The sequence below is a fragment of the Somniosus microcephalus genome, chromosome 8 (assembly GCF_052327205.1).
Source record: "Somniosus microcephalus isolate GS21.2 chromosome 8, FLI_Smic_1.0, whole genome shotgun sequence".
Lineage (NCBI taxonomy): Eukaryota > Metazoa > Chordata > Chondrichthyes > Squaliformes > Somniosidae > Somniosus > Somniosus microcephalus.
In genome coordinates this window covers 245,291,979-245,319,249 of record NC_140994.1, presented here as the reverse complement: position 1 = coordinate 245,319,249, position 27,271 = coordinate 245,291,979, and the positions used below count along the sequence as shown (strand labels likewise).

The 27,271-nt window shown below is 47.8% G+C and overlaps 1 protein-coding gene across 1 annotated transcript in view; it reads right to left on the bottom strand.

Annotated features, from left to right (window-relative positions):
- Positions 1 to 27,271, bottom strand: part of LOC147114249 (uncharacterized) — a 101,800-nt gene that overhangs the window by 48,847 nt on the left and 25,682 nt on the right. Inside the window, exon 7 of the mRNA XM_085996194.1 lies at positions 2,006 to 2,350. Coding sequence (XP_085852320.1) covers positions 2,006 to 2,350 — 345 coding nt within the window. The remainder of the gene's footprint in view (positions 1 to 2,005; positions 2,351 to 27,271) is intronic.

The following is a 27,271-nucleotide window of genomic DNA, read 5'->3' as shown; positions in this document are numbered from 1 at the left end:
GCTTTCTTTGCACCAAACCACTGGTCTCATTTTGTCTATATCGCTACTGAAATAAGTCCGGCAGCCAGAACTAAAGTGGAAGCGATTCGAACCGCACAGGGCTGGAACAGCTCAGACACACGGCTGACTGACCAGGCAAAAACCCAACCCCTTACAACCTTTTCTGCTCTAAGGAGGACAACCCCAGCTTCTCTAGCCTCTCCACATAACTGAAGAACCTCATCCCTGGTACCATTTTAGTAAGTTATCATCCGAAGACATTGCCAGGATTTTGTAAATGGATGCGGCTTGGGAGCGGGTCAGCTGGTTTCCGGGTTCCAGTCCCACCCCCAACTGCATCCGTCCCACGGATGTGATTTTACATTGATTGACCTTGTTAAGCCCACCCTGCTGGCTTGCCAACCGATTAAGAGGAAGCCGGTGAGATGATGTCATTTGATGACACGTCATCTGCTGGTTTTCTTAAAGGGACCACGCACAATTTATTTTTGATGACTCATTTCTCAGTGTTTGAAAGCATTGAGGTGCTGCAAACACTGACAATCACTGTACAAAGGTGAACTCTTGCACCCAGGCTCTCCAGTGACTCCCTCCTTAGGCTAGGACAGATGGCAGCTGCAGGTGAGGTAACAGAAGCGATCTGTCACTGGTGAGAGAGGTTCTCCCAATGAGGTGGGACTAGACATCCAATTCAAAACTTGTCACCTACAGAAAAGTGTAAATGCATTAAAAAGGATTTTCCCAACATTTTCTTACCTCTGAAACTCACCAGTGCACCATTGGATCCTTCACACCACTTCAGCAGCTGTCATCAATGCTGAAACATTACAGCAAGCTCACGACACGCCACACTTACCAGGCATGGTGTCCAGACATTGGGAAATCCGAGGCAGAAGAGGCAAAATTGAAAATGGCCCTGTTAACAACTATCAAGTACCTGTTAACAGGCAGTTAAGTGGCGATAATCCTCTTCCCGCCGCTAGGTGTTGGGTCCCTGTGCAAATCGGGGACCTGACACTTGGGAAGGTTGATTGGAGGCGGGTTGACAGTGGGTTTCCTACCCACTGTCAACCTTTGCGATTTTGACAGTGGTCTCCCCTCCAAGCCTGCACTCTGAGCGCCGTCAAAATTCTGGCCATTGGGTCAGTTTCCATGTATATTCACGACACCGAGCTCTACCTCTCCCCTACCTCTCTCAACCCTTCCATTGCCTCTGTGCTGTCAGATTGCTTGTCTAACATCTAGTCTTCAATGAGCTGTAATTTCCGGAAGGCCGAAGGCATCGCATTCAACCCTCACTACGAATTTCATACCAGCACCACCAGCTCCATCCCTCTCCCTGGCTATTGTCTGGGGATGGACCAGACTCTTTGACACTGTGTTAAGTTTCTGACCCCACATCCTCTACATCACAAAGATCTCCTACTTCCACCTCCATAACATCACCCACCCTATTCCCCTGCCTCACCACCATCTGCTACTTAAACTCTCATCCACACATTTGACACCTCCAAATGTGACAATCCCCTGGTCGGCCTTCTATCCTCTATCATTCAACTCATCCAAAAATCATCTGCCCATATTCTATCGTGCACCAATCCCTCTTATCCATCACTCCTGTCCTTGTCAACCTACATTGGCTCCTGGTCCCCCAATACCTTCAATATAAAATTCTTATCTTCCTGTTTAAATCCTCATCACCTCACCGCTCCCTATTTCTGCAACCTCCTCCAGCCCTAAAGTCCCTAAAGAACTCTCTCTTCCTCTGAATCTGGCCTCTTGTGCTAATGTGAACAATCAAAATTACTAGCCCTGAGTGCATCCACTAGTTCTAATGTACAGAGGATTTTTACCCACCTGGCTGTTTTTAATGAGAGATTCATTCTGGGCTGGGTGATAGAACTGGAGGATCATGACATCATCCCAACATTCTGTTGGGAATATATGTGTCATTACTCACAGAAAATCATATTATTAAAACCTTTCTTGTCCTTGTCCTAATTACCTTTGATCCCAAATATTTCATACTGTTTCAGGATTTTCTTACTGGGCTGTGTCTGAATCCAGGTGAACAATCCCGCAAGTCCAAAGGTGGGGTTTCTGATTCTCAGATTAAGGGTACCCCAGTCCTCACGTATCCTCTGAGAAATGCCTGGTATATTATTGTACTCCTCGCTCCATCGTACCGCCCACCGCTGGTCTTCTCTGCGAAAAGTTCCCAATTGCTTTGTAGCTTGTTGCCCTGAGTGTGGTCTCCATTCCCAGACAATGGAGCCATTTCCAGGATTGTCCGGGTCTTTCAATACAAAGTTGCCTTCCTGATGGAAAAAATAAATATAATTCTGGCTTCCTGCAAGGAAGGAGAACAATCATTTTAAAATCAGAGAGCAACTTCTCATTCCGACCTGTGTAAAAAGACAGAAAGACCTGTGTAAAAAGACAGAAAGACCTGTGTAAAAAGACAGAAAAACCTGTGTTTCTATCGCACCTTACAGGTCCTTGGGACATCCCAAAGTGCTTTACAGCCAATGAAGTACTTTTGAAGTGTGGTCACTGTTGTAATGTAGGAAACACAGCAGCGGCAGCAAGCTCCCACAAACAACAATGTGATAATCACCAGATAATCTGTTTTAGTGATGTTGATTGAGGGATAAATATTGGCCAGGACACCGGGGATAACTTCAAAATAGTGCCACGGGATCTTTTACTTCCACCTGAGAGAGCAGACGTGGCCTCGTTTTAACATCTCATCCAAAAGACAGCAGATCCAACCGTGTAGCGCTCCCTCAGTACTGCACTGACGTGTCAGTCTAGATTTTATAACTCAAGTCTCTGGAGTGGGACTTGAACCCACAACCTTCTGACTCAGAGGCAAGAGTGCTACCAACTCTGTCACGACTGACACTGTAACTGTAGAGAATTCATTTTGTTAACCAAAGGTATTAAGGGATATGGGGCAAAGGCGGATTTATGGAATTAGGTCACAGATCGGCCTAATCAAATTGAATGGCAGAACAGGGTCAAGGGGCTAAATGGCCTACTCCTGTTCCTATGTTCCTAGGTAAGTTATTAGTTATGATTCATTTCCGAAGTGACACAGCACTCCCAGTAAGAAGCTGCTTAGAACAAAGAGCAAAAGTCACTTTCCTATAGATACACTTACTATAATGGATTGTGGTTTCTCACTCAGCCCCCAAAGAGTTAACAAAAAATGCTTACATTTATGTAGCACTTTTAATGAAAGGAAAGTTCCAAGGCACTTGACAAAGAGTGAAAAAATACATAAAGCGAAAAACAACAACTTGAATTGATATAGCGTCTTTAGAATCATGGAATAGTACAAAAACAACTTGTATTTATATAGCGCCTTTAATGTAGTAAAACGTCCCAAGGCACTCAGAGCAGCGGCGGCAGGCAGCGAGAGGCGGGACCTGTGGGAGACTCGGCGGCGAGGTAATAAAAGCGGCAGCGGGGCCAGGAGAGGCCTCAGAGCAGCGGCGGCAGGCAGCGAGAGGCGGGACCTGTGGGAGACTCGGCGGCGAGGTAATAAAAGCGGCAGCGGGGCCAGGAGAGGCCTCAGAGCAGCGGCGGCAGGCAGCGAGAGGCGGGACCTGTGGGAGACTCGGCGGTGAGATAATAAAAGCGGCAGCGGGGCCAGGAGAGGCATACCAAACTCCAGTCTGCGAGCTCAGAAGTTGCAGAGAGGTAAAAAGTAATCGGGGTGTGACGTCACCAGGGAGCAGGTAAGTGATTGGTTGGTGAGTATTTCTCTCTTTTCATTACAAGCTTGAATTCTGTGGTGTTAAATTTCTAGGGGCTCTGTGTTGTAGTGAGGACAGTTGGTAAATAAAGCGCCCTAGAGTATACCTGTAACTGGGGTATTGAATAAATTTTTAGATTAATTAAAGGAGTAAGTCATGGCAGGAGAGCTCAGACCCGTGTTCTGCTCCTCTTGCTCTATGTGGGAAGTCAGGGACGAAGTCAGGGACGCTGCCAGTGTCCCTGGTGACCATGTGTGCGGGAAATGCATCCAGCTGCAGCTACTTGTAGACCGCATTGTGGTGCTCGAGCTGCGGGTGGATGAGTTTTGGAGCATGCGCGATGCTGAGAGGGTCGTGGATAGCACGTTTAGCGAGTTGTTCACGCCTCAGGGTAGGGCTTCACAGGGGGTGACCATCAGGCGGAGCAACAGAGGTAGGCAGGAAGTGCAGGGGCCCCCTGCGGACATCCCCCTTTCAAACAGGTATACCAAGTTGGATACTGTTGAGGGGGATGACTCACCAGGGGAAGGCAGCAGCAGCCAGCTTCCTGGCACCAGGGACGCTTCTGCTGCTCAGAAAGGGAGGAAAAAGAGTGGGAGAGCAATAGAGGTAGGGGATTCTATCGTAAGGGGAACAGATAGGCGTTTCTGTGGCCGCAAACGTGACTCCAGGATGGTTTGTTGCCTCCCTGGGGCCAGGGTCATGGATGTCACTGTGCGGCTACAGGGCATTCTTAAGGGGGAGGGTGAGCAGGCAGAGGTCGTGGTCCACATTGGGACCAACGACATAGGTAGGAAGGGGGATGAGGTCCTGCATCAAGAATTTAGGGAGCTAGGTAACAGATTAAAGAGCAGGACCTCAAAGGCTGTAATCTCTGGATTACTCCCAGTGCCACGTGCTAGTGAGTATAGGAATAGGAGGATAGAGCAGATGAATGCGTGGCTAAAGAGTTGGTGTAGGGGGGAGAGTTTTACTTTCCTGGATCACTGGGCCTGCTTCTGGGGAAGGTGGGACTTGTACAAGTCGGACGGGTTGCACCTGAACCAGAGCGGGACAAATATCCTTGCGGGGAGGTTTGCTAGCACTGTTGGGGGGGGTTTAAACTAACTTGGCAGGGGGATGGGATACAGAGGGGAGCTGAAATAGGGGGTGATGTGCTGCCAATTATAGAGAAAAAAACAAGTCAGCTTGGTAGACAGGGCAAATATACAAGGGCAAGGCTGGATGGCATCTATTTTAATGCAAGGAGTCTTGCAAATAAGGTGGATGAACTGAAGGTGTTGATAAACACATGGGAGTATGATATTGTTGCTATCACGGAGACATGGTTGAGGGAGGGGCAAGACTGGCAGCTCAATATTCCGGGGTACAGAATCTTCAGGCGAGACAGAGGGGGGGTATAAGAGGAGGGGGTGTAGCAATATTATAAAGGAGTCAATTACTGCAGTAAGGAGGGATGACATATTAGCAGGTTCCTCTAATGAGGCCATATGGGTGGAGCTTAAAAACAAGAAGGGGGCAACCACTTTGCTGGGAGTGTACTATAGGCCTCCAAACAGTCAGGGGGAGATAGAGGAACAGATATGTAGGCAAATCTCAGAGAAATGTGCAAATAATAGGGTAATAATAATGGGGGATTTCAAGTTCCCCAATATTAACTGGGATAGTCAGAGTGTGAAAGGCACAGAGGGTGTAGAATTCTTAAAGTGCATCCAGGAGAGCTTTTTGAGCCAGCATGTAGAAGGTCCTACAAGAGAGGGGGCGGTACTGGACCTAATTCTAGGGAATGTGGCCGGCCAAGTGGAAGAAGTGCTAGTAGGTGAGCACTTTGGTGACAGTGACCATAATATGGTGAGATTTAAGGTGGTCAAGGAAAAGGACAGGGATGGGCCGGAAATAAAGGTTCTAAATTGGGGGAAGGCCGATTTTAATAGGATAAGGCAGGATCTGGCCAAAATGGACTGGGATCAGCTACTTGTAGGAAAATCCGCATCGGAGCAATGGGAGGCTTTCAGAAGGGAGATTGAGATCATACAATGGCAACATGTTCCCGTAAAGGTCAAGGGTGGTTCCAAAAACCACAGGGAACCTTGGATGTCAGGGGATATACGAGAATGGATTAGAAAAAAAAGGAGGGCTTTTGGCAGATACAAAAGGCTAAAGACGGAGGAAGCCCGAGAGGAGTACAAAAAGTGCAGGGGGATACTTAAAAAAGAAATTAGGAGATCAAGGAGGGGCCATGAAATAACACTGGCGAGCAAAATAAAGGAAAATCCTAAGATGTTTTATAAGTATATTAAGGGTAAGAGGATAACTAGGGAAAAAATAGGGCCCATTAGGGACAAAAGTGACAATCGGTGTGTGGAGCCGGAAGATGTAGGAGGGGTTCTAAATGAATTTTTTGCATCTGTTTTCACTATGGAGAGGGACGATGTAGACATAGAAATAGGGCGGGGGGACTGTGATATGCTCGAACACATTAACATCGAGAGGGAGGAGGTATTGGTGGTTTTAGCAGGCCTAAAAATGGATAAATCCCCAGGCCCGGACGAAATGTATCCCAGGCTGCTGTGTGAGGCAAAGGAAGAGATTGCGGGGGCTCTAACACACATATTCAGAACCTCTCTGGCCACAGGGGATGTGCCAGAGGACTGGAGAACCGCTAATGTAGTTCCATTATTCAAGAAGGGGAGTAGGGAAAAACCGGGGAACTACAGGCCAGTGAGCCTAACATCAGTGGTGGGAAAATTATTGGAAAAAATTCTGAGGGACAAAATCAGTCTCCACTTGGAGAGGCAAGGATTAATCAGGGATAGTCAACATGGCTTTGTCAAGGGAAGATCATGTCTGACTAATTTGATTGAATTTTTTGAGGGGGTGACTAGGTGTGTGGATGAGGGCAACGCAGTGGATGTGGTATACATGGATTTCAGTAAGGCCTTCGATGAAGTCCCACACAGGAGACTGGTCAAGAAGGTAAGAGCCCATGGAATCCAGGGTGCCTTGGCACGTTGGATAAAAAACTGGCTTAGTGGCAGAAGGCAGAGGGTGATGGTCGAAGGTTGTTTTTGTGACTGGAAGCCTGTGGCCAGTGGGGTACCACAGGGATCGGTGCTGGGTCCCTTGCTGTTTGTGGTCTATATTAATGACTTGGATATGAATGTAAAAGGTATGATCAGTAAGTTCGCGGATGATACAAAAATTGGTAGGGTGGTAAATAGCGAGGAGGGTAGTCTCAGTCTGCAGGACGATATCGATGGGTTGGTCAGATGGGCGGAGCAGTGGCAAATGGAATTTAACCCGGAAAAGTGCGAGGTGATGCACTTTGGGGGGACTAACAAGGCAAGGGAATACACAATGAATGGTAAGACCCTAGGCAAGACGGAGGGTCAGAGGGATCTGGGTGTGCAAGTACACAGATCCCTGAAGGTGGCGGAACAGGTGGATAAGGTGGTAAAAAAGGCATATGGGATACTTGCCTTCATTAGCCGAGGCATAGAATATAAGAGCAAGGAGGTTATGATGGAGCTGTATAAAACACTGGTTAGGCCACAGCTGGAATACTGTGTGCAGTTCTGGTCGCCACACTACAGGAAGGATGTGATAGCTTTGGAGAGGGTGCAGAGGAGATTCACCAGGATGCTACCAGGGCTGGAATGCTTCAGCTATGAAGAGAGACTGGGCAGATTGGGTTTGTTTTCCTTGGAGCAGAGGAGGCTGAGGGGGGACATGATTGAGGTGTACAAAATTATGAGGGGCATAGATAGGATGGATACTAAGGAGCTTTTTCCCTTAGTAGAAGGGTCAATAACTAGGGGGCATAGATTCAAGGTAAAGGGCGGGAGGTTTAGAGGGGATTTGAGAAAGAACTTTTTCACCCAGAGGGTGGTTGGAGTCTGGAACTCACTGCCCAAAAGGGTTGTGGAGGCTGGAACCCTCACAACATTCAAGAAGCATTTGGATGAGCACTTGAAATGCCATAGCATACAAGGCTACGGACCAAATGCTGGAATATGGGATTAGATTAGACAGGGCGTGATGGCCGGCGCGGACACGATGGGCCGAAGGGCCTCTATCCGTGCTGTATAACTCTATGACTCTATGACTCTATGGCCCAGAAATTCCAGAACGGGGCTTGCAGCGCGTGCAAGCCCCGTATTTACACTTACCCCGCGCTACTGCCGATCAGCTCCAGGGACGCCTGGAATTGGTGTTTCCAGAAGAAGAATCCCGGGCAGCGTATGACGTCACGCCGCCCAGGAGTGCAGCCAGCGCGGAGCCAGGAGCGTGCAGTGTAAGTGAGACATGCCCCTTGAGGTCTCAGTTTCACTGGACACGCCCCCAATGTTTCTGTCAAGCTGCTTTGCTTTTTTACATGCAAAGCAGCAGTTTAAATAGGTTTTTGGAAGTTTTTTGAAGATTTTGGTAACTTTTATAAACTTTTTAAAATGTTTACATTATTTTGAGTAATCTGAAGTAGTTTTAAAGAGAATTAAAGCAATTTAAAGACTTTTAAAAGCCCTAAAAGAATTTTTTTAATTCCATTTATTTATTTAGCAATGTCGTTGTCATACGTGTCTTCACACTGTTCCCTTTGGGGAACTGTATGAAGTGGTGGAAGGATTTATGGCCGTGATTAACGCTCATTCCGTGACCGTAACCATCTTTGAACCAGCCATTAGGGCGGTTAGTCCTATGGCGGGAGGGTTTTACGGGCTCCCACAAGCTATACAAGGAGGGGGGGCCACCCACACCCACGGACGCAAATATCCCACTGGATGTCAACCCAGAATTTAGAGCCGGAGCTCCGACTCCACTTGCCGGGACTGTCTGGAGCGGGGTTCGAAACCCTACCCTGATCTGGCCCAGCGGCGGTGATCCTACCGCTATGGCAAAGGCCCAATCCGATTAGCAACGTGAAATGGCAGCATAGGGCTCCAATCACGGGGAGGGAAAAGGCGCAGGAAACGTATGGGTGTCACCTTTTGTGCGGAGTGGGCCTTTTGCGTAGCAGTAAGCATCCCCGCCGCTGGGCCAGAAGGAGTAAGGTTTTGAACCCCACTCCAGACAGTCCCGGCAAGTGGAGTCGGAGCTCCAACTTTAAATTCTGGGTGGACATCCAGCGGGATACTTGCGTCCGTGGGTGTTGGTGGCCGCCCCCCCTCAGATGGGTTGTGGGAGCCCGTAAAACCCTCCCGCCATAGGACTAACCACCCTAATGGCTGGTTCAAAGATGGTTACGGTCACGGAATGAGCGTTAATCACGGCCATAAATCCTTCCACCACTTCATACAGTTCCCCAAAGGGAACAGTGTGAGGATACGTCCGATGATGACCTCTTGCGCAATGCACCTCCTTGGACCCTCAGTCGCAGATGCGAGGGGGCAAGTCGTGCAATTGTTAAATTTTTTATTTTATTGACATGTAAAATGTTGGCCCAATAATTCCCTTCCAAATGCGCTAGTACGGTTGGGGTACTTACGCATCTGGCCGGATGAAATGCCGGTTTTCAGCATGCACAGTGCATGTGGGGAAAACCGGCATTTCCTGTCCTCTGAACGAAGGGGTTCAGAGGCAGAACGCATGCGACTGCACAGGCAGCGCGTGCGCAGTATAATTCGCCGCTTTCATTAATGCTTTCAGTGAGGTCCAGTCATTACAACTTACACATGAAAAAAGCATGGGTACAGTTGCTACAGAGGCTGCGGAGGAAGATATTTCTTATCATGGAGCTTCTGAAAGTATGTATGTCTGTATATATTCCTTTGCGTGTTATGTATATATTCCTTTACTTATGTGTATGAATGTATTATTTAATTATGACTTTCAGAGAAAGTAACTTATTGGAAAATCATAATTAAAAACATACATTCATACACATTAGTAAAGCAATATAAAACATACATACATATACGTAAAGGAATATATGTGGACATACATACATAACTCATTCTCACATTCCATTCACACAGCCACAATTGCTCCTTCTACCTACCGTTCTGAAAACCCTTTTAAAAAAAAAATTTTTTTAACCGCTCCCAACCCGCCTCCCAATTAAAATTCCGGCCTTAGTGTGGGAATTCCAGAGCTTAGGGCCTAGGCAGCTGAAGGTACGATCGCCAATTGTGGACCGATGAAAATCAGGTTTGCCAACATTGTAGGAGAGCAGAGATCTCGAAGGGCTTCAACATACCTTGATATGAAAATTAGGAGATCAGACTCAATATTTTTTTTTAAATGGGTATGGAGAATGTTTTTAAAGCAGCGCAGAGAAATGAAGAGGAGGAGAGGTTCGTGGTATTTCCAGACTGTGGCGGAAGGCTGAAGATCAAAGGTCGTCATGGCGGTCACGTGAAATGGTCAAGAGGGAGAGCTGGGAACCCTCAACATACGTATGAATGTTGACCCTGTGCATGATGTCTCCGAGGAGCAACGTGGAGATTTGGAAGAGGAGAGAAAAATATATTTGGACACAACCAGCTGCCTTTTTCAATCTCATCTACGCTTTGCTTTTCCATAGGTATTGAGTCAGTTTGTGTAACCAGGGCAAAGAAAAACTCCAGAAATTTAGATGGACTTTCTTGCCCTCCACATGGTGGGGAGCACATTCTGGATCATTTCATGGCATCACCCTGTGACCAAATATCCCCAACACTCCAGGGTCGTGCTGGACCACTGCAAACTCTCCTCGTCCACCACATACCACCTCTTCAGAGCTCCCTTCCCACAGCCTCCATTGTGATCTTTAATAACAAATGCAAAGAGTTCATGGACATTCTTTGTCCAAAATCAAGGCAGTCTCTGCCTCCTCTGCTCCCTCCTTTCCCCCATCTTACACACTGCTTAGTGACCCTAGGAGTAGATGAGGGAGACATTTGCTGATCTCCCAAGGGTTGCTAAGGTAAGCGAGCTCACACTTTGCCTGCTTTTACAATCTTACCTTCCAATGTAGGCTATCAGCATTTCCCTGCAAGCTTGATGGAGCATGAAGGTGGGAAATGCACAGCTCTCTGGGAACTGTTCATCCACTTTTCAAAAGCATAGAAACATTGTGAAATCTTGCACACTGCCAACACACGATATCTGCATACTGCAAGTTCACAGACTCACATAAGGCTGATGGTAGACTTGGCTCTAGGGTGGCATTGTCTCTGCTTTTCCCAATTCCAGCATTTGTCTCTTCTGTGTTAGTTTACAGAAGGCTGCACATGTGAACAGATTTGTACCTGAGGGGCCTCCCAACCAGTGCTCACTGACTCTGAGAGCAAATTCAGAAATTCTGCACTACCAGTGTAATTATTATTGACAGCAAAATGGGGAAGAAGCTAATTCCTTTTCATATCCGCCCCAAACTTAATCTCCATGAATCACCTTGAAGATTTTTCCCCTTCCCATGTTGTACCTGTGGAGTTCACAAATGAACGAATTTACATATATTATAATGAGGGCCAGTGGCTCTGCAGCCTCGAGTTCCCTGCTTTTGCACTCACAATGCACGAGCCTTCAGTTAGAATGAATTTTTGATTTTTGTTCATTTAAGTTTGATTTAAGTTCGACAGCACCTCCCAAAGCCGTAAATTCTGCCGTCTAGAAGGACAAGGGCAGCAGGCACCTGGGAACACCATCCCCTGCAAGTTCCCCTCCAAGTCACACACCATCATGACTTGGAAATATGTTGCCGTTCCTTCATCGTCGCTGGGTCAAAATCCTGGAACTCCCTTCCTAGCAGCACTGTGGGAGAACCTTCACCGCACAGACTGCAGTGGTTGAAGAAGGCGGCTCAAAACCACCTTTTTTTAAAATTGTTTTTATGGAATCTGGGCATCGCTGGCAAGGCCAGCATTTATTGCCCATCCTTAGTTGCCCTCGAGAAGGTGGTGGTGAGCCATCTTCTTGAACCGCTGCAGACCGTGTGGTGAAGGTACTCCCACACTGCTGTTAGGGAGGGAGTTTCAGGATTTTGACCCAGTGACGATATACTTCTAAGTCAGGATGGTGTGTGACTTGGAGGGGAACTTGGAGGTGGTGGTGTTCCCATGCACCTGCTGCCCTTGTCCTTCTAGGTGGAAGAGGTCGCGGTTTTGGGAGGTGCTGCCGAAGAAGCCTTGGTGAGTTGCATTAATGCATCTTGTAGATGGTACACACTGCAGCCACGGTACGCCGGTGGTGGAGCAAATTAATGTTTAAGGTGGTGGATGGGGTGCCAATCAAGCGGGCTGCTATGTCCTGGATGGTGTCGAGCTTCTCCTGTGTTGTTGGTGCTGCACTCCAAGCAAGTGGAGAGTATTCCATCACACTCCATACTTGTGCCTTGTAGATGGTGGAAAGGCTTTGTGGAGTTGGGAGGTGAGAGACTCACTGCAGAATAGCTAGTCTCTGACCTGCCCTTGTTGCTACAGTATTTATGTGGCTGGTCCAGTTAAGTTTCTGGTTAATTGTGACCCCCAGGATGTTGATAGTGGGGGATTCGGCGATGGTAATGCTATTAAATGTCAAGCGGAGGTGGTTAGACGTGCACTTGTTGGAGATAGTTGTAATGTATGTACCTTTAAGGGGAGAACTACTTTTTACAGCTTCTGTATACTGTAGTACCGGCAGTGACCACACCTGTATATAAACCCTGAGTAGTGATCTGTACAGTTAGTTCAAGAGTAACCCTCATTCAGTAAACACCTGTTGAATCGTTCCCTGCAGTCTTGTTGTCTAATTATTGAAGGACACAACATCAAGATACACGGATCTAACTTTGGCGACGAGCAGATTCGAACCTACCTGCAACTCTGCATCACCTCCCAGGGATTCGCTCCTGGAGAACAGTGGAAGAAGGCCGAGTCCAGAAGCACGGGCGTCGACCACGGGCAACCCCCCAGTCATCCAGCGGAGATTTGAGCATCGCAGGGGAGGCTGTCGAGATTTCCAGTCACGGTGGTCCAGCAAAATGGGCTGGCAACAGGTACTGCGAAGACCCTTCCCAGACAGCGGCGGCTAGAGCCGACCGAGCGTCATGGAAAAGGCCGAGCAGCGTCGACGGGGGAGAGAGAGAGGGTAGAGTGCACAGGGCGCAGCCAGTGTTCAGGACCGAGCGGCGTCAACGGGGGAGAGAGGCGAGAGAGAGCAGAGCGCAGCCGGTGTTCAAGGGCCGAGCAGCGTCAACGGGGGAGAGAGGCGCACAGGAAAATGCGCAGAGCGCAGCTGGTGTTCAAGGGCCGAGCAGCGTCACCGGGGGAGAGAGGCGCGCAGGAAAACGTGAGGTGCTGCCATTGCCACAAGGACCGCAGAGAGCGGCATTGGCAGCAGCGCAGGAGCAGCGCACGAAACCCACAGGGCGTCGCCATTTGCCACGAGGACCGCCGAGAGTGGCGTTGGCAGCAGCGCGGGAGACGCCATTTTAAGAAGCAGCGGGGAAGAAAGGAAAGAGCGGGAGACGCCATTTTAAGCCGCAGCGGGGAAGAAAGGAAAGCGCGGGAGACGCCATCTTAAGCCAGTCTAACCACACCCAAAAATGCCGAAGAGTGGCAGTATCACAGCGTTCGACAATGAAGTCGAAGATTGGACGACATATATCGAACGCATAGAAGTATACTGCAAGGCAAATGAAGTGCCAGATGACAAGAAAGCGCCGGTATTGTTGAATTCAATGGATGCAAAAATGTATGGCTTACTACGAAACCTAGTAACCCCAGAGAAGCCAGAAGAAAATGATTTGGAAAACATAGTGTCAATCCTACAGGACCACTTAAACCCCACACCGCTACTGATAGCAGAAAGATTTAAGTTTCACAAAAGGAACCAGCATAAAGATTAAAGTAATGCTGAGTATTTAACAGAACTGCGCAAGCTATCGAAACACTGCCAGTTTGGAACGGGACTAGCAGATACTTTAAGGGACAAGTTTGTGTGTGGGCATCAAAGTGAAGGAACCCAGAAACAGCTTCTATCAGAAAAGGATCTTACGCTGGACAAGGCTTTCAGCATTGCAGTATCACATGAAGCAGCAGCACGGGGCGCAGCAGAGATACAACGGTGACCGCAAGTATATGGCACAAATGAAATGTCATACGGAACAGTGAAGTGCTATCGCTGCGGCAGGAGAACACACGACCATAATGATTGCTGGTTCAAGGACAAAGGGTGCAGACAGTGTGGAAAAGTAGGACACATAGCAAGAGTCTGCAGGTCGGGAAAGAAAACCAGCAGCAAGAAATCTCCACAGGAGAAGTACAAGAACGTACATAAGGTGACGGAGAGTAGTTCAGACGAACAGAAAAGTGATACAGACTCCGGAAGCAAGGAGCTGGGTTGTCTGAAACTACATAAGGTGATCAAAACGGAGGATCACCAAACTATCTGGGTCACGCTCAAGATAGCAGGAGTCCAAGTGAAAATGGAATTGGACACAGGATCAGCCCTAACAGTCATAAACCGAAGGGACTACAAGCGGCTATTCTCACAAATACCCTTGAGAGATACAAAGATTGTCTTGAAGATGTACACGGGGCAAAATGTCTACCCCAAAGGAAAAATAAGGGTGAACGTTATATATAACGGCAAGGAAACACCAAAAATGGACCTATATGTATTACCAGATGGAGGGCCACCACTACTAGGATGTGAATGGATCTGGAATATACAGCTAGATTGGCATTCCATACAAGCACAGACTGTAGATGCCAAAAAGGATGACGACGTCACAACTGGATGACTGTCAAAAATGCTAACTGACGCAGAAGAAGTGTTCCAGCAGGGAATCGGAACATTAAGGCATAACAGTGACGATCAAAATAGAGGAAAATGCAAGCCCAAAGTTTTTTAAGGCCAGACCGGTACCTTATGCGATCCGCCCAGCCGTCGAAGCAGAGCTGGAAGCTTTGGAACATTCAGGAGTACTATCCAAAGTGGACTGGAGCGAGTGGGCTACACCCATCGTTCCTGTAATGAAGAGGTCGTTGAGTAATACGCCTGGGGGACCAAAGAAGGTTCGCATCTGTGGGGACTTTAAGGTGACAGTGAACCAAGTCCTTCACACTGTACAATATCCGCTTCCGCGGATTGAAGATATTTTCGCCTCGCTATCTGGAGGGAAACGCTTCACTAAGATTGATCTGGCCCAGGCGTACCTCCAAATGGAGGTAGATGAAGCCTCGAAATGGTACCTCACGATCAACACTCATAAAGTTCTCTAACAATACAACCGGCTGGTGTTCGGGGTAGCATCAGCTCCGGCTATTTGGCAAAGGGCAATGGAACAAGTCCTGCAAGGGATTCCAGGGACCCAGTGTTATTTGGACGACATCCTGGTCACGGGCGAAAATGACAGTGATCACCTCGCCAACCTGGAGCAGGTGCTCACTAGATTGAAGGAATATGGGCTCCGAGCTAATCGCCACAAATGCGAGTTTTTCCAGAAGCAGATCTCTATTGTGGCCACGTTATTGATAAAGAGGGGTTACATAAGTCACCTGAAAAGATTGAGGCAGTAGTCAAGGCTCCAGCACCGGAAAATGTGTCACAACTGAGGTCGTTCCTCCGGCTGGTGAACTACTACCATAAGTTCTTACCAAATTTGTCTACAGTAGTACACCCACTGAATACCCTACTGCAAACGGGGGTACCATGGAAGTGGAGTGACGAATGTAAAGGAGCTTTCCAGAAGAGCAAAGCATTGATCACATCAAAAGAGGTGTTGGCTCATTTCAACCCAGCACTACCAATTCGGTTGGCGTGTGATGCATCACCCTATGGCATTGGAGCGGTGCTGTCGCACAAATTCCCGGACGGCTCAGAGAGGCCAGTAGCCTTTGCGTCTCGGTCACTAACCTCAGCCGAGCGTAACTACGCCCAGATTGACAGGGAGGCCCTCAGCCTAGTGTGGGGAGTGAAAAAGTTCAATCACTATCTGTATGGGCAGAAGTTCACCTTGCTGACTGACCACCAACCACTTGTCTCCATCTTTAATACAAAGAAGGGTGTTCCGGTGATGACTGCGCAACGGCTACAAAGATGGTCCCTTTTTCTAGGGGCGCACCAATATGAAATCGAGTATAAGGGCACGAAACAGCATAGAAATGCTGATGGGCTATCACGTCTGCCAGTGCCTACTGCGGAGGAAGAACCAGCAGTGGATCCTGTCGAAATATTTCATTCGACTATAATTGAATGCTTGCCGGTGACTAACACTGGTATAGAGAAGGAGACCCGAAATGACCCGACACTGTCTCGGGTATATGATTTGACGGTGAAGGGATGGCCAGCACATGGCGACTCACTGTTGCCAGCATTCTCATCCAGAAGAGAACAGCTGTCAGTATGCCAGGGGACCTTGATGTGTGGATCCCGAGTGGTAATTCCACCCAAGTTAAGGGAGAGAGTGCTCAATGAGCTTCACAAAGGTCATCTGGGAGGGGTGAAAATGAAAAGCCTTGCTAGGGCTTATGTGTGGTGGCCGGGGATCGATCAGCAAATCGAGGACCTGACAAAGAGCTGCTCAGGATGCCAGAAGGTCCAAAATGCACCACCACATGCCCCTCTACACCCATGGGAGTGGCCCTCATCTCCATGGCAACGGGTGCATATTGATTTTGCTGGTCCATTCATGGACTCAATGATTTTAATAGCCGTGGATGCGCTCTCGAAATGGCCTGAGGTGATCAAAATGTCCTCCACCACCACGGAGAAAACTATTGCAGTCCTACGGACCATTTTTGCCAGGAACGGCTTGCCAGAGCAGATTTGCTCTGATATGGACTACAGTTTGTGTCCGAAGAGTTTCGAAGATTTATGAAAAGGAATGGGGTAAGGCATTACACATCCGCCCCGTATCATCCAGCCACAAATGGATTGGCTGAGAGGTTCGTACAAACCTTTAAGAAGGCAATAAAGGCTATGTACAATGACGACATTCCGCTGCAGCACAAGGTGGACAATTTCCTGTTAGCCTACCGGAATGCGACACATGCAGTTAGCAACCAGGCCCCGTTCATGATGTTCTTTAACCGAAGGTTGAGATCTCGTCTGGATTTGCTCAGACCAAATGTACGAAGAGATGTTGAGAGTAAGCAATTCCAGCACATCAATGAGAAGCCGACAAGGAGCTTCAATGTCGGGCAACCAGTCTTGGCCCGCGACTACCGAACAGAGAAATGGCAGCCAGGAACGATATGCACATGGCAGGGGCCACTAATGTACACAGTGGATGTTGGGGAGAACATTGTGAGACGCCATGCTGACCAGATCCTAGAGTCACAGGAACGAGTCAACCCCATGTCTCGGCCATATGTACCTGATGAGGAACCCGACGTAAAGGTCGCATCTACCTCAGAAACAATAGCATTAGAAGCTGATGATTCAACTGACGACAGGGTGTTAGAATCACCTCCGCACCAGGAGCGAGATACTCGGGAAAGGCGTTATCTAGAAAGAATCAGGAAGCCTCCCCAAAGACTGAATTTATAAATAGACTATTTTCAGTTAATGTTGCATGTTAAAAGTGTTAATTGTAATTAGTTTGATATTTAATTGTTAAATTAGTGTTATGGTACTGTTAATCTAAAAGGGGAGGAATTATAATGTATGTACCTTTAAGGGGAGAACTACTTTTTACAGCTCCTGTATACTGTAGTACCGGCAGTGACCACACCTGTATATAAACCCTGAGTAGTGATCTGTACAGTTAGTTCTAGATTAACCCTCATTCAGTAAACACCTGTTGAATCGTTCCCTGCAGTCTTGTTGTCTAATTATTGAAGGACACAACATCAAGATACATGGATCTAACAATAGTCATTGCCTGGCACTTCTGTGGCGCGAATGTTACCTGCCACTTATCAGCCCAAGCCGGAACGTCATCCAGCTCTTGTTGCGTGCGGGCATGGGCTGCTTCATTATATGAGGAGTTGTAAATGACACTGAACACTGGGCAGTCATCAGCGAACATCCTCATTTCTGAACTTATGTTGAAGGGAAGATCATTGATTAAGCAGCTGAAGATGGTTGGGCCTAGGACACTGCACTGAGGAACTCCTGCAGCAATGTCCTGAGGCTGTGATGATTGACCTTTAACCACCACAACCATCTTCCTTTGTGCTAGGTATGACACCAGTCAGTGGAGCGTTTCCCCCTGATTCCCATTAACTTCAGTTTTACTAGGGCTCCTTGATGCCAGACTCGGTCAAATGCTGCCTTGATGTCAAGGGCAGTAACTCTCACCTCACCTCTGGAATTCAGCTCCTTTGTCCATGTTTGGACCAAGGCTGTAATGAGGCTGGGAGCCGAGTGGTCCTGGCGGAACCCAAACTGGGCATCAGTGAGCAGGTTATTGATGAGTAAGTGCCGCTTGATAGCACTGTCGATGACACCTTCCATCACTTTGCTGATGATTGAGAGTTGACTGATGGGGTGGTAATTGGCTGGGTTGGATTTGTCCTGCTCTTTGTGGACTAGATATACCTGGGCAGTTTTCAATATTGTCGGATGGATGATAGTGTTGTAGCTGTACTGGAACAGCTTGGCTAGAGGCGTGGCTAGTTCTGGAGCACAAATCTTCAGCACGATAGTCGGGATGTTGTCGGGGCCAATAGTCTTTGCTGTATCCAGTGCACTCAGCCGTTTCTTGATATCACGTGGAGTGAATCGAATTGGCTGAAGACTGGCTTCTGTGATGGAGGGGCCGTCAGGAGTAGGCTGATATGGATCATACACTCGGCACTTCTGGCTGAAGTTGGTTGCAAACGCTTCAGCCTTGTCTTTTGCACTCACGTGCTGGGATCCACCATCATTGAGGTTAGGGATATTCCTGGAGCCTCCTCTTCCTGTTAGTTGTTTAATGGCCCACCACCAAAAACGACTGGATGTGGCAGGACAGCAGAGCTTTGATCTGATCCGTTGATCTTGGGATCGCTTAGCACTGTCTACAGCATGCTGCTTCCGCTTTTTAGCATGCATGTAGGCCTGTGTTGCAGCTTCCCCAGGTTGGCACCTCATTTTTAGGTAAGCCTGGTGCTGCTCCAGGCATGCTCTTCTACACTCCTTGTTGAACCAGGGTTAAGAACATAAGAAATAGGAGCAGGAGTACGCCATTTGGCCCTTCGAGCCTGCTCCGCCATTCAATGAGCTCATGGCTGATCTTCTGCCTCAACTCCATTCACTGGCCCTATCGCCATATCCCTTGATGCCTTTACTAGTCAGAAATCTATCGACTTCTGTTTTGAATATACCCAATGACTGAGCCTCCACAGCCCTCTGGGGTAGAGAATTCCAAAGATTCACCATCCTCTGTGTGAAGAAATTTCTTCTCATCTCAGTCCTGAATGATCTACCCTTTATCTTGAGGCTGTGGCCCCTGGTTCTAGACTCCCCAGCTAAAGGAAACATTCTCCCAGCATCCATCCTATCAAGCCCTGTAATAATTTTGTATGCTTCAATGAGATCCCCTCTCATTCTTCTGAATTCAAGAGAATACAGGCCTAGTTTGCTCAATCTCTTCTCATATGACAGTGCCACCATCCCAGGAATCAATCCTGTGAACCTTCATTGCACTCCCTCTATGGCAAGTATATCCTTCCTTCAATAAGGAGACCAAAATTGTACACAGTACTCCAGGTGTGGTCTCACCAAAGTCCTATATAATTGCAGTAAGACTTCTTTACTCCTGTACTCAAATCCTCTTGTAATGAAGGCCAGCATACCATTTGCCTTCCTAATGGCTTGCTGCATCTGCACATTCACTTTCAGTGTCTCATGTACAAGGACACCCAGGTCCCTTTGAGCATCTGCATTCCCCAATCTTTCACCATTTAGGAAATACTCTGCCTTCCTGTTTTTTCTACTAAAGTAGATAATTTCACAATTATCCACATTATATTCCATCTGCCATGTTCTCGTCCACTCACTGAGCCTGTCGAGATCCCCTTGAAGCCTTTTCACATCCTCTTTGCAACTGACACTGCCACCTAGCTTTGTATCATCAGCAAATTTGGAAATGTTACATTTAGTCCCCTCATCCAAATCATTGATATATATTGTGAATAGCTGGGGCCCAAGCACCGATCCTTGCGGTACCACACTAGTCACAGCCTACTATCCTGAAAAAACCCGTTTATCCCTACATTTTGTTTTCTGTCTGTTAACCAATTCTCAATCCATGCTCGTATATTACCCCCAATTCCATGTGCCTGAATTTTGTTCACCAACCTCTTGTGTGGGACCTTATCGAAGGCCTTCTGAAAACCCAGTGTAAGTTTCTCAAAATTCCCACAGTCCCCAAAAGTTATGGATAAAGGGACCCTGTATGGACAAGTTATTAAAAAGGGTACCGAAAATGGCTTCTGAAACCTCATGACCAAGGCTTGCAGGATTTTAAAAGCAAGGCCCTGCAGAAGGCAGGCCCATTCAAATCCTGAAACGAAACCTAACATGCATGGATCTGTGAAAGACTTTGTCCTTTTCTAAAGCCAGACAGCTAGGTAAACACAGAATATGTATTCTTCACCTTGGAACAAATCAAGTCAGGATGGCCCTAATCTTGAGGCCATTAACTTCTCGCATAAATAATCGGTAACAGCTCACAGGTAGCTGCCAAGCCAGGAAAGACGATCAAATTTCATAAATAACAAACAGCCAGGATATCGAAGCCATTAAACAAGGAGACAACCGCCCCAGAAGTCGTTAAAGTAAATGACTGTAATCATTTTAGACGAGCCTGCCAAAAGTTAGACAAAGAACTGACCTGATTTGGCGCGCAGATAAGGGGTGAAGAACCGGGTATTATTGTAGGCCCACCGGCAGCTCTCTCTCTCTTGCCTCTTGCCTGCTCCCGACACTGAGGACGCCCATTACAACACCGGGGGCCAAACGGGGAGAAGAACGGAACCGAATTCGAGCGCGCACAGGACACGCAGGCCGCAAACGGACAGACGAGACGAGATGAGACGAGACGAACGGTAAAACCGATAGGCAGAGAAGGGCAGCAAGAAGAAGCGTTGGGGGACAAAGGGCCTAGTTATAAGCTGGCGTTTAATGCATGGATAGTAAAGTCAATCAAGAATAAGCTGGCGTTTCAAGCTTGGGTAGTGAAATCAAATTAACGGTAAAAACCGCCAACCGAGCCCCAACCGCAGCAAACCCGTCGGCGACCAAACCGCCACCAGAAAAACAACCATTCCCGCAAGGTGAAGTACCCCACAAAAGACTCTTATCTAACGAAGGAAAAGGAGGGGAACTTCGCACAGACGACTCCATCGCCGCACCCTGTGACCACGTGACGACGGCAGGCCCAAAGGACAACAGGAGCGAACCCGAAAAACCACGACTGGCTTAATCGACAGGTTTCGAACCATAAAAGATCACTATTGGTGAGCATGAATTCCTGGCCCCTTGTAGCTTAATCGAGTTAGGTATTGGGGTGGGATAAGGATAAGGAGATTTTTAATGTATTTGTTTCCCTCGATGTGCCGTGTGTTCCCCATTCCCATATAAGTGCAATTTAATATGCCTGTAATTATTTCAGTAATTCTCAGTAAGATTGTGTTTTATTGTGCCTTTAATAAAATTTGCGGTTTTCTTGCACCGAACCACTTGTCTACTCTATTTTCTGTATTGCCGCCTGTACCTAAGTCCGGTGTCTAGAACCCAGGGGTGTGGGAGCGATTCGAACCGCTCAGAGACAGTCAGGGGCAGAGCTGACTGGGAACACGCCACCCCTTAAATCAGATACATCACATCTACCAGTTCCCCTTTGTCTACTCCACTAGTTACATCCTCAAAGAACTCCAATAGGTTTGTAAAACAGGATTTCCATTTCATAAATCCATGTTGACTCTGCCCAATCTTACTATTAGTTTCTAAGTGCCCAGGTATTGCATCCTTTATAATAGATTCCAGCATTTTCCCAATGACTGATGTGAGGCTAACAGGTTTGTAGTTCCCCGTTTTCTCTCTCCCTCCTTTCTTAAATAGCTGGGTTACATTTGCTATCCTCCAATCTGCAGGAACCGTTCCAGAATCTATAGAATTTTAGAAGATGACAACCAATGCATCCACTATTCCAACTATTCTTTCAAAATCTTAGGATTGTCATCCGGTCCTTGGGATTTGTCGACTTTTAGTCCCATTAATTTTGCTAGTACTGTTTTTTTACTAATAGTAATTTCTTTAAGTTCCTCATTCTCGTCACACCCTTGGTTGATCCCCTGGTTTGGTGGTAATGGTAGATTGAGGGATATGCCGGGCCATGAGGTTACAAATTGTGTTGGAATACAATTCTGCTGCTGCTGATAGTCCACAACACCTCATGGATGCCCAGTTTTGACCTGCTAGATCAGTTCTGATCTATCCCATTCAGCATGGTGCTAGTGCCACACAACACGATGGAGGGTATCCTCTCAAGACCAGTTAGGGACGGGCAATAAATGCTGGTCTTGCCAATGATGCACACATTCCATGAATGAATTAAAAAAAGTGAAGAGGCACAGATGTTTCCAAGATCATCTGAAACAGGCAGAGAAGAAGGGCTGGGTTTTGTGGGGGGTCAGCGGGCATGATCGGTGGCGTGTCTGGTGGGAACGTTTCCCCCCCTCCCTGTGGGTTGGGACCCCACTGTGAACCCACGGCCGTGCGCCTTTACCAAATGTCGGGTCTGTCAGCGCTGAGTAGACCCAATACGCAGCGGCGAATGAGGCAATTAAAATCATTAGTGGCTTGTTTACAGTCACTTATCAATGCCTTTTTACCAGCTTTTTGAATTTAACCGGTCACCCACTGGTTTCCCGCTGTGCCTAGACCTCGCCTGTGAAGCTAAGGCAGGAGGTCACTTGCAATGTTTCAGCTGATGAGTTGACAGCTTCAAATGTCAAATCAAAGTTCCCAGCTGATTGAGAAATGTTCCCTAAACCACTAGCTTCTCTAAACTGCATTTCCACTGCAGATTCAGAAATCTGCAAGTCTTTACACAAGTCATAGAGTCATACAGTCATAGAATCATAACGGCACAGAAGGAGGCCATTCAGCCCATCGAGTCTGTGCCTGCTCTCTGCAGAGCAATCTAATCAGTCTCATTTCCCCGCTCTATCCCCGTAGCCTTACAAGTTTATTTCCCTCAAGTGCCTATCCAGTCTCCCCTTGAAACATTGAGTGTGTCCGCTTCTGTTGTGTATGTACCTTTAAGGGAAGAACTGGTTTTAGACTGCAGTACCGGCAGTGACCACCCCTGTATAAAAGGCCCTAGCAGGCTTCTGTATTTCAGTCTGACGTTGCCCTCCTGTTCAGTAAAGTACCTGTTAAACTGTTCTCCCGAAGTCCGTGTATTATTGAGGCGCGGAATTTACAGTGGCAATGAGTAAGTTCGAACTCACCTGCAGTGTGGCATCATCTCACGGGGATCTCGCCCTGAGAGGAGGGTTCTTGGAGGTCATAGTCTGAGCAACGGGCGTCGACCGCGGGCAACCGCCCAAAGAATTCATCGGTGTTCGGAGAAATGCGGGAGAGACTGTGGAGAGCTGTGCTTGGCTCCCCAGTTAAGGTGTTCCAGCAAATCGTGCTGGTAGCAGGTAGTGCGCTGACCATTCCGGACTGCGGCGGGCTCAAGCTCGATCGAGCGGCTCTACAAAACGGGCCGCGCAGCGTCGCCAGGAAAAGAAAACAAGAGAGAGAGAGGGTGGAGTGCACAGGGCGCGGTCGGTGCTCAAGAACTGGGCAGCGGAGAGAAAATAAACAGGGGGGAAGGAAAGCGAGATGCGTCAAAGCCGCGGGTCGCTGCCATTACCCCGTAGAACGCTAGGAGCAGCGCGGCAGCAAGGGGAAGAAGGAAAAGCGCGGGAGGCGCCATTTTATTCCATTGGGGAAGAAGAAAAAGCGCGGGATGCGCCATTTTAAATCACCCAAGATGCCGAAAAGTGGCAGTATCACTGCTTTCGACAATGAGGTAGAAGACTGGACCACGTATGTGGAAAGAATTGAAGTGTACTGCAAAGCAAATGAGGTGGCCGATGGAAAGAGGGCGTCGGTATTATTGAATTTGATGGGCGCGAGTACGTACGGCCTATTGCGGAATTTAATTACCCCAGCTAAACCAATGGAGAAAAGTTTTGAGGAGATTGTTAATACCATAGAGGAACGCCTAAATCCTACACCGCTTCTGATAACAGAAAGATTCAAGTTCCATAAAAGAAACCAGCACAAAGATGAGAGCAATGCTGACTATCTTACGAAACTATGCAAGTTATCGAAGCACTGCCAGTTCGGAGCAGGACTGGCAGACAACTTACGGGATAAGTTTGTCTGCGGGCTCCAGAGTGAAGGAACCCAGAAACGACTACTTTCAAAAAAGGATCTGACGCTAGAACAGGCTTTCAGCGTTGCAGTATCCTACGAAGCAGCAGCACGGGGAGCTGCGGAAATACAACAGAAACCACAAGAATACAGCGCTAACGAAATGGCATATGGAGCAGAAAAGTGCGGCAGAACAACCCATGAGCAGGAGGACTGCTGGATTAAGGACAAAGTATGCAGGCAATGCGGAAAAATGGGGCATATAGCAAGAGTCTGCAGGTCGGGAAAGAAAACCAACACGACAAGAACTACTAAGGAACAGTACAGGAAAGTAAAGAAACTGACAGACAGTAGTTCGGAAGATCAGGAGAGTGATAAGGACTCCGGGAGCAGGAGACTAAGTTGTCTAAAGTTACACAACGTGATCGCAAAGGAAGATCACCGAACCATTTGGGTCACCCTCATGATAGCAGGGTCCCCAGTAAAGATGGAATTGGACACAGGATCAGCCCTAACTGTCATGAATCGACGAGACTATGAGCGGCTATTCTCACGCATACCCTTAAAGGACACGTCCATTGTATTGAAGACATACACGGGGCAAAAGGTCTACCCCAGAGGAAAAATAAGGGTGCCAGTTAAATATAACGGCAAGGAAACACAGAAACTATATATGTATATACTACGAGATGGAGGACCACCATTATTGGGACGTGAATGGATCCGAAAAATACAATTGGATTGGCATTCCATTCTGGCGCTAACTGTGACTGACATAAAGGATGATGACGTCGCACCTGGACGTCTGTCACAAATTCTATCCGACGCGGAAGAGGTGTTCCAACAAGGACTTGGGACTCTAAAAGGAGTAAAGGCAACCATAAAGATTGAGGATAACGCAAACCCAAAATTTTTCAAGGCCAGACCGGTGCCATACGCGATCCGCCCAGCCATTGAAGCTGAACTGGAGAGTCTGGAGCATTCGGGTGTGCTGTCCAAGGTGGACTGGAGCGAGTGGGCCACACCCATCATTCCTGTAATGAAGAAAGCATTGAGCAGCACGCCTGGGGAGCCAAAGAAGGTTCGCATCTGTGGGGACTTCAAGGTGACTGTGAACCCAGTCCTGCACACAGTACAGTATCCACTTCCGCGGATAGAAGATATTTTCGCCTCACTATCTGGAGGGAAACGTTTTACAAAGATTGATCTGGCCCAAGCGTATCTACGAATGGAGGTGGAAGAAGCATCTAGAAAATACCTCACAATAAACACTCACAAAGGCCTTTACCAGTACAATCGACTGGTATTCGGGGTAGCATCGGCCCCGGCTATTTGGCAGAGGGCAATGGAACAAGTCCTGCAAGGGATCCCGGGGACCCAGTGTTATTTGGACGACATCCTGGTTACGGGTGAAAATGACAATGAACACCTTGCCAACCTGGAGCAGGTGCTCACGAGATTACAGGAATATGGGCTATGAGCCAACTGCCCCAAATGCAAGTTCTTCAGGAGACAAATCTCGTATTGTGGCCACATGATTGATGAGGAAGGGTTGCATAAGTCGCCGGATAAGATTGAGGCTGTAGTCAAGGCTCCAGCACCGAAAAATGTGTCGCAACTGAGGTTGTTCCTCGGGTTGGTGAACTACTATCATAAGTTCTTGCTGAATTTATCTACAATTCTGCACCCACTGAACGCCCTGCTGCAAACTGGAGTGACATGGAAATGGAGCGATGAGTGTAAGCGTGCCTTTCAGGAATGTAAATGCCTAATCACTTCAAAAGAAGTATTGGCCCACTACAACCCAACACTACCGATTCGGTTGGCATGTGATGCATCACCCTACGGCATTGGAGCGGTACTGTCACACAAATTCCGTGACGGTTCAGAGAGGCCAATAGCCTTTGCGTCGCGCTCGCTAACCTCAGCCGAGCGTAACTACGCCCAGATTGACAGGGAGGCCCTCAGCCTGGTGTGGGGGGTGAAGAAGTTCAATCACTATCTACACGGGCAGAAATTTACCCTATTGACTGATCATCAGCCCCTGTTCTCCATTTTTAACCCAAAGAAGGGCGTTCCAGTGATGATGGCGCAACGGCTGCAAAGATGGTCACTTTTTCTAGGGGCACATCAGTACGACATAGAGTACAAGGGTACAAAACAGCATCGAAACACTGATGGGCTGTCGTGCCTACCGTTGCCTACGGTAGAAGAAACACCGGCAGTGGACCCTGTTGAGATATTCCATGCGACCATAGTCAAATGTTTGCCTGTTACAAACTCGAGTATAGAGAAGGAAACCCGAAATGACCCAACACTCTCTCGGGTCTACGATTTGACGGTGAAGGGATGGCCAGCATATGGCGACTCACTGTTGCCAGCATTCTCGCCAAGGAGAGAACAGCTGTCAGTGTGCCGGGGAACCTTGATGTGTGGATCCCGAGTGGTAATTCCACCCAAGTTGCGAGATAGAGTGCTCAATGAGCTTCATGAGGGTCATCTGGGAGGGGTAAAAATGAAGAGCCTAGCCAGGGCGTTTGTGTGGTGGCCGGGAATCGATAAAGAAATCGAGGATATGACCAAGAGATGCACAGGATGCCAGAAGGTCCAAAACGCTCCACCACAGGCCCCGCTACATCCATGGGAGTGGCCCTCTTCTCCATGGCAACGGGTACACATTGATTTTGCTGGTCCATTTATTGACTCAATGTTTCTAATCGCTGTGGACGCCCATTCGAAATGGCCAGAGGTCATTAAAATGTCCTCCACCACCACGGAGAAAACTATTGCAGTCCTAAGAACCATCTTCGCCAGGAATGGGTTGCCAGAACAGATTTGCTCTGACAATGGGCCACTGTTTGTGTCTGAGGATTTCCGGAGGTTCCTGAAGAATAATGGGGTGAAACATTACACATCTGCCCCATATCATCCAGCCACAAATGGATTGGCTGAGAGGTTTGTTCAGACCTTTAAAAAGGCCATAAAGGCAATGTATAATGACGACATACCACTACAACACAAGGTGGATAGTTTCTTGTTTGCTTACAGGAATGCGACACATGCAGTCACCAACCAAGCTCCAGCCGTACTGTTCTTCAACCGAAGGCTAAGATGTCGCCTGGATTTGCTCAAACCAAACATAAGACGAGATGTTGAGGATAAGCAATTCCAGCACATCAATGAGAAGCCAACCCGGAGCTTCAAGGTAGGGCAACCAGTCTTGGCCCGCGACTACTGAACAGAAAAAT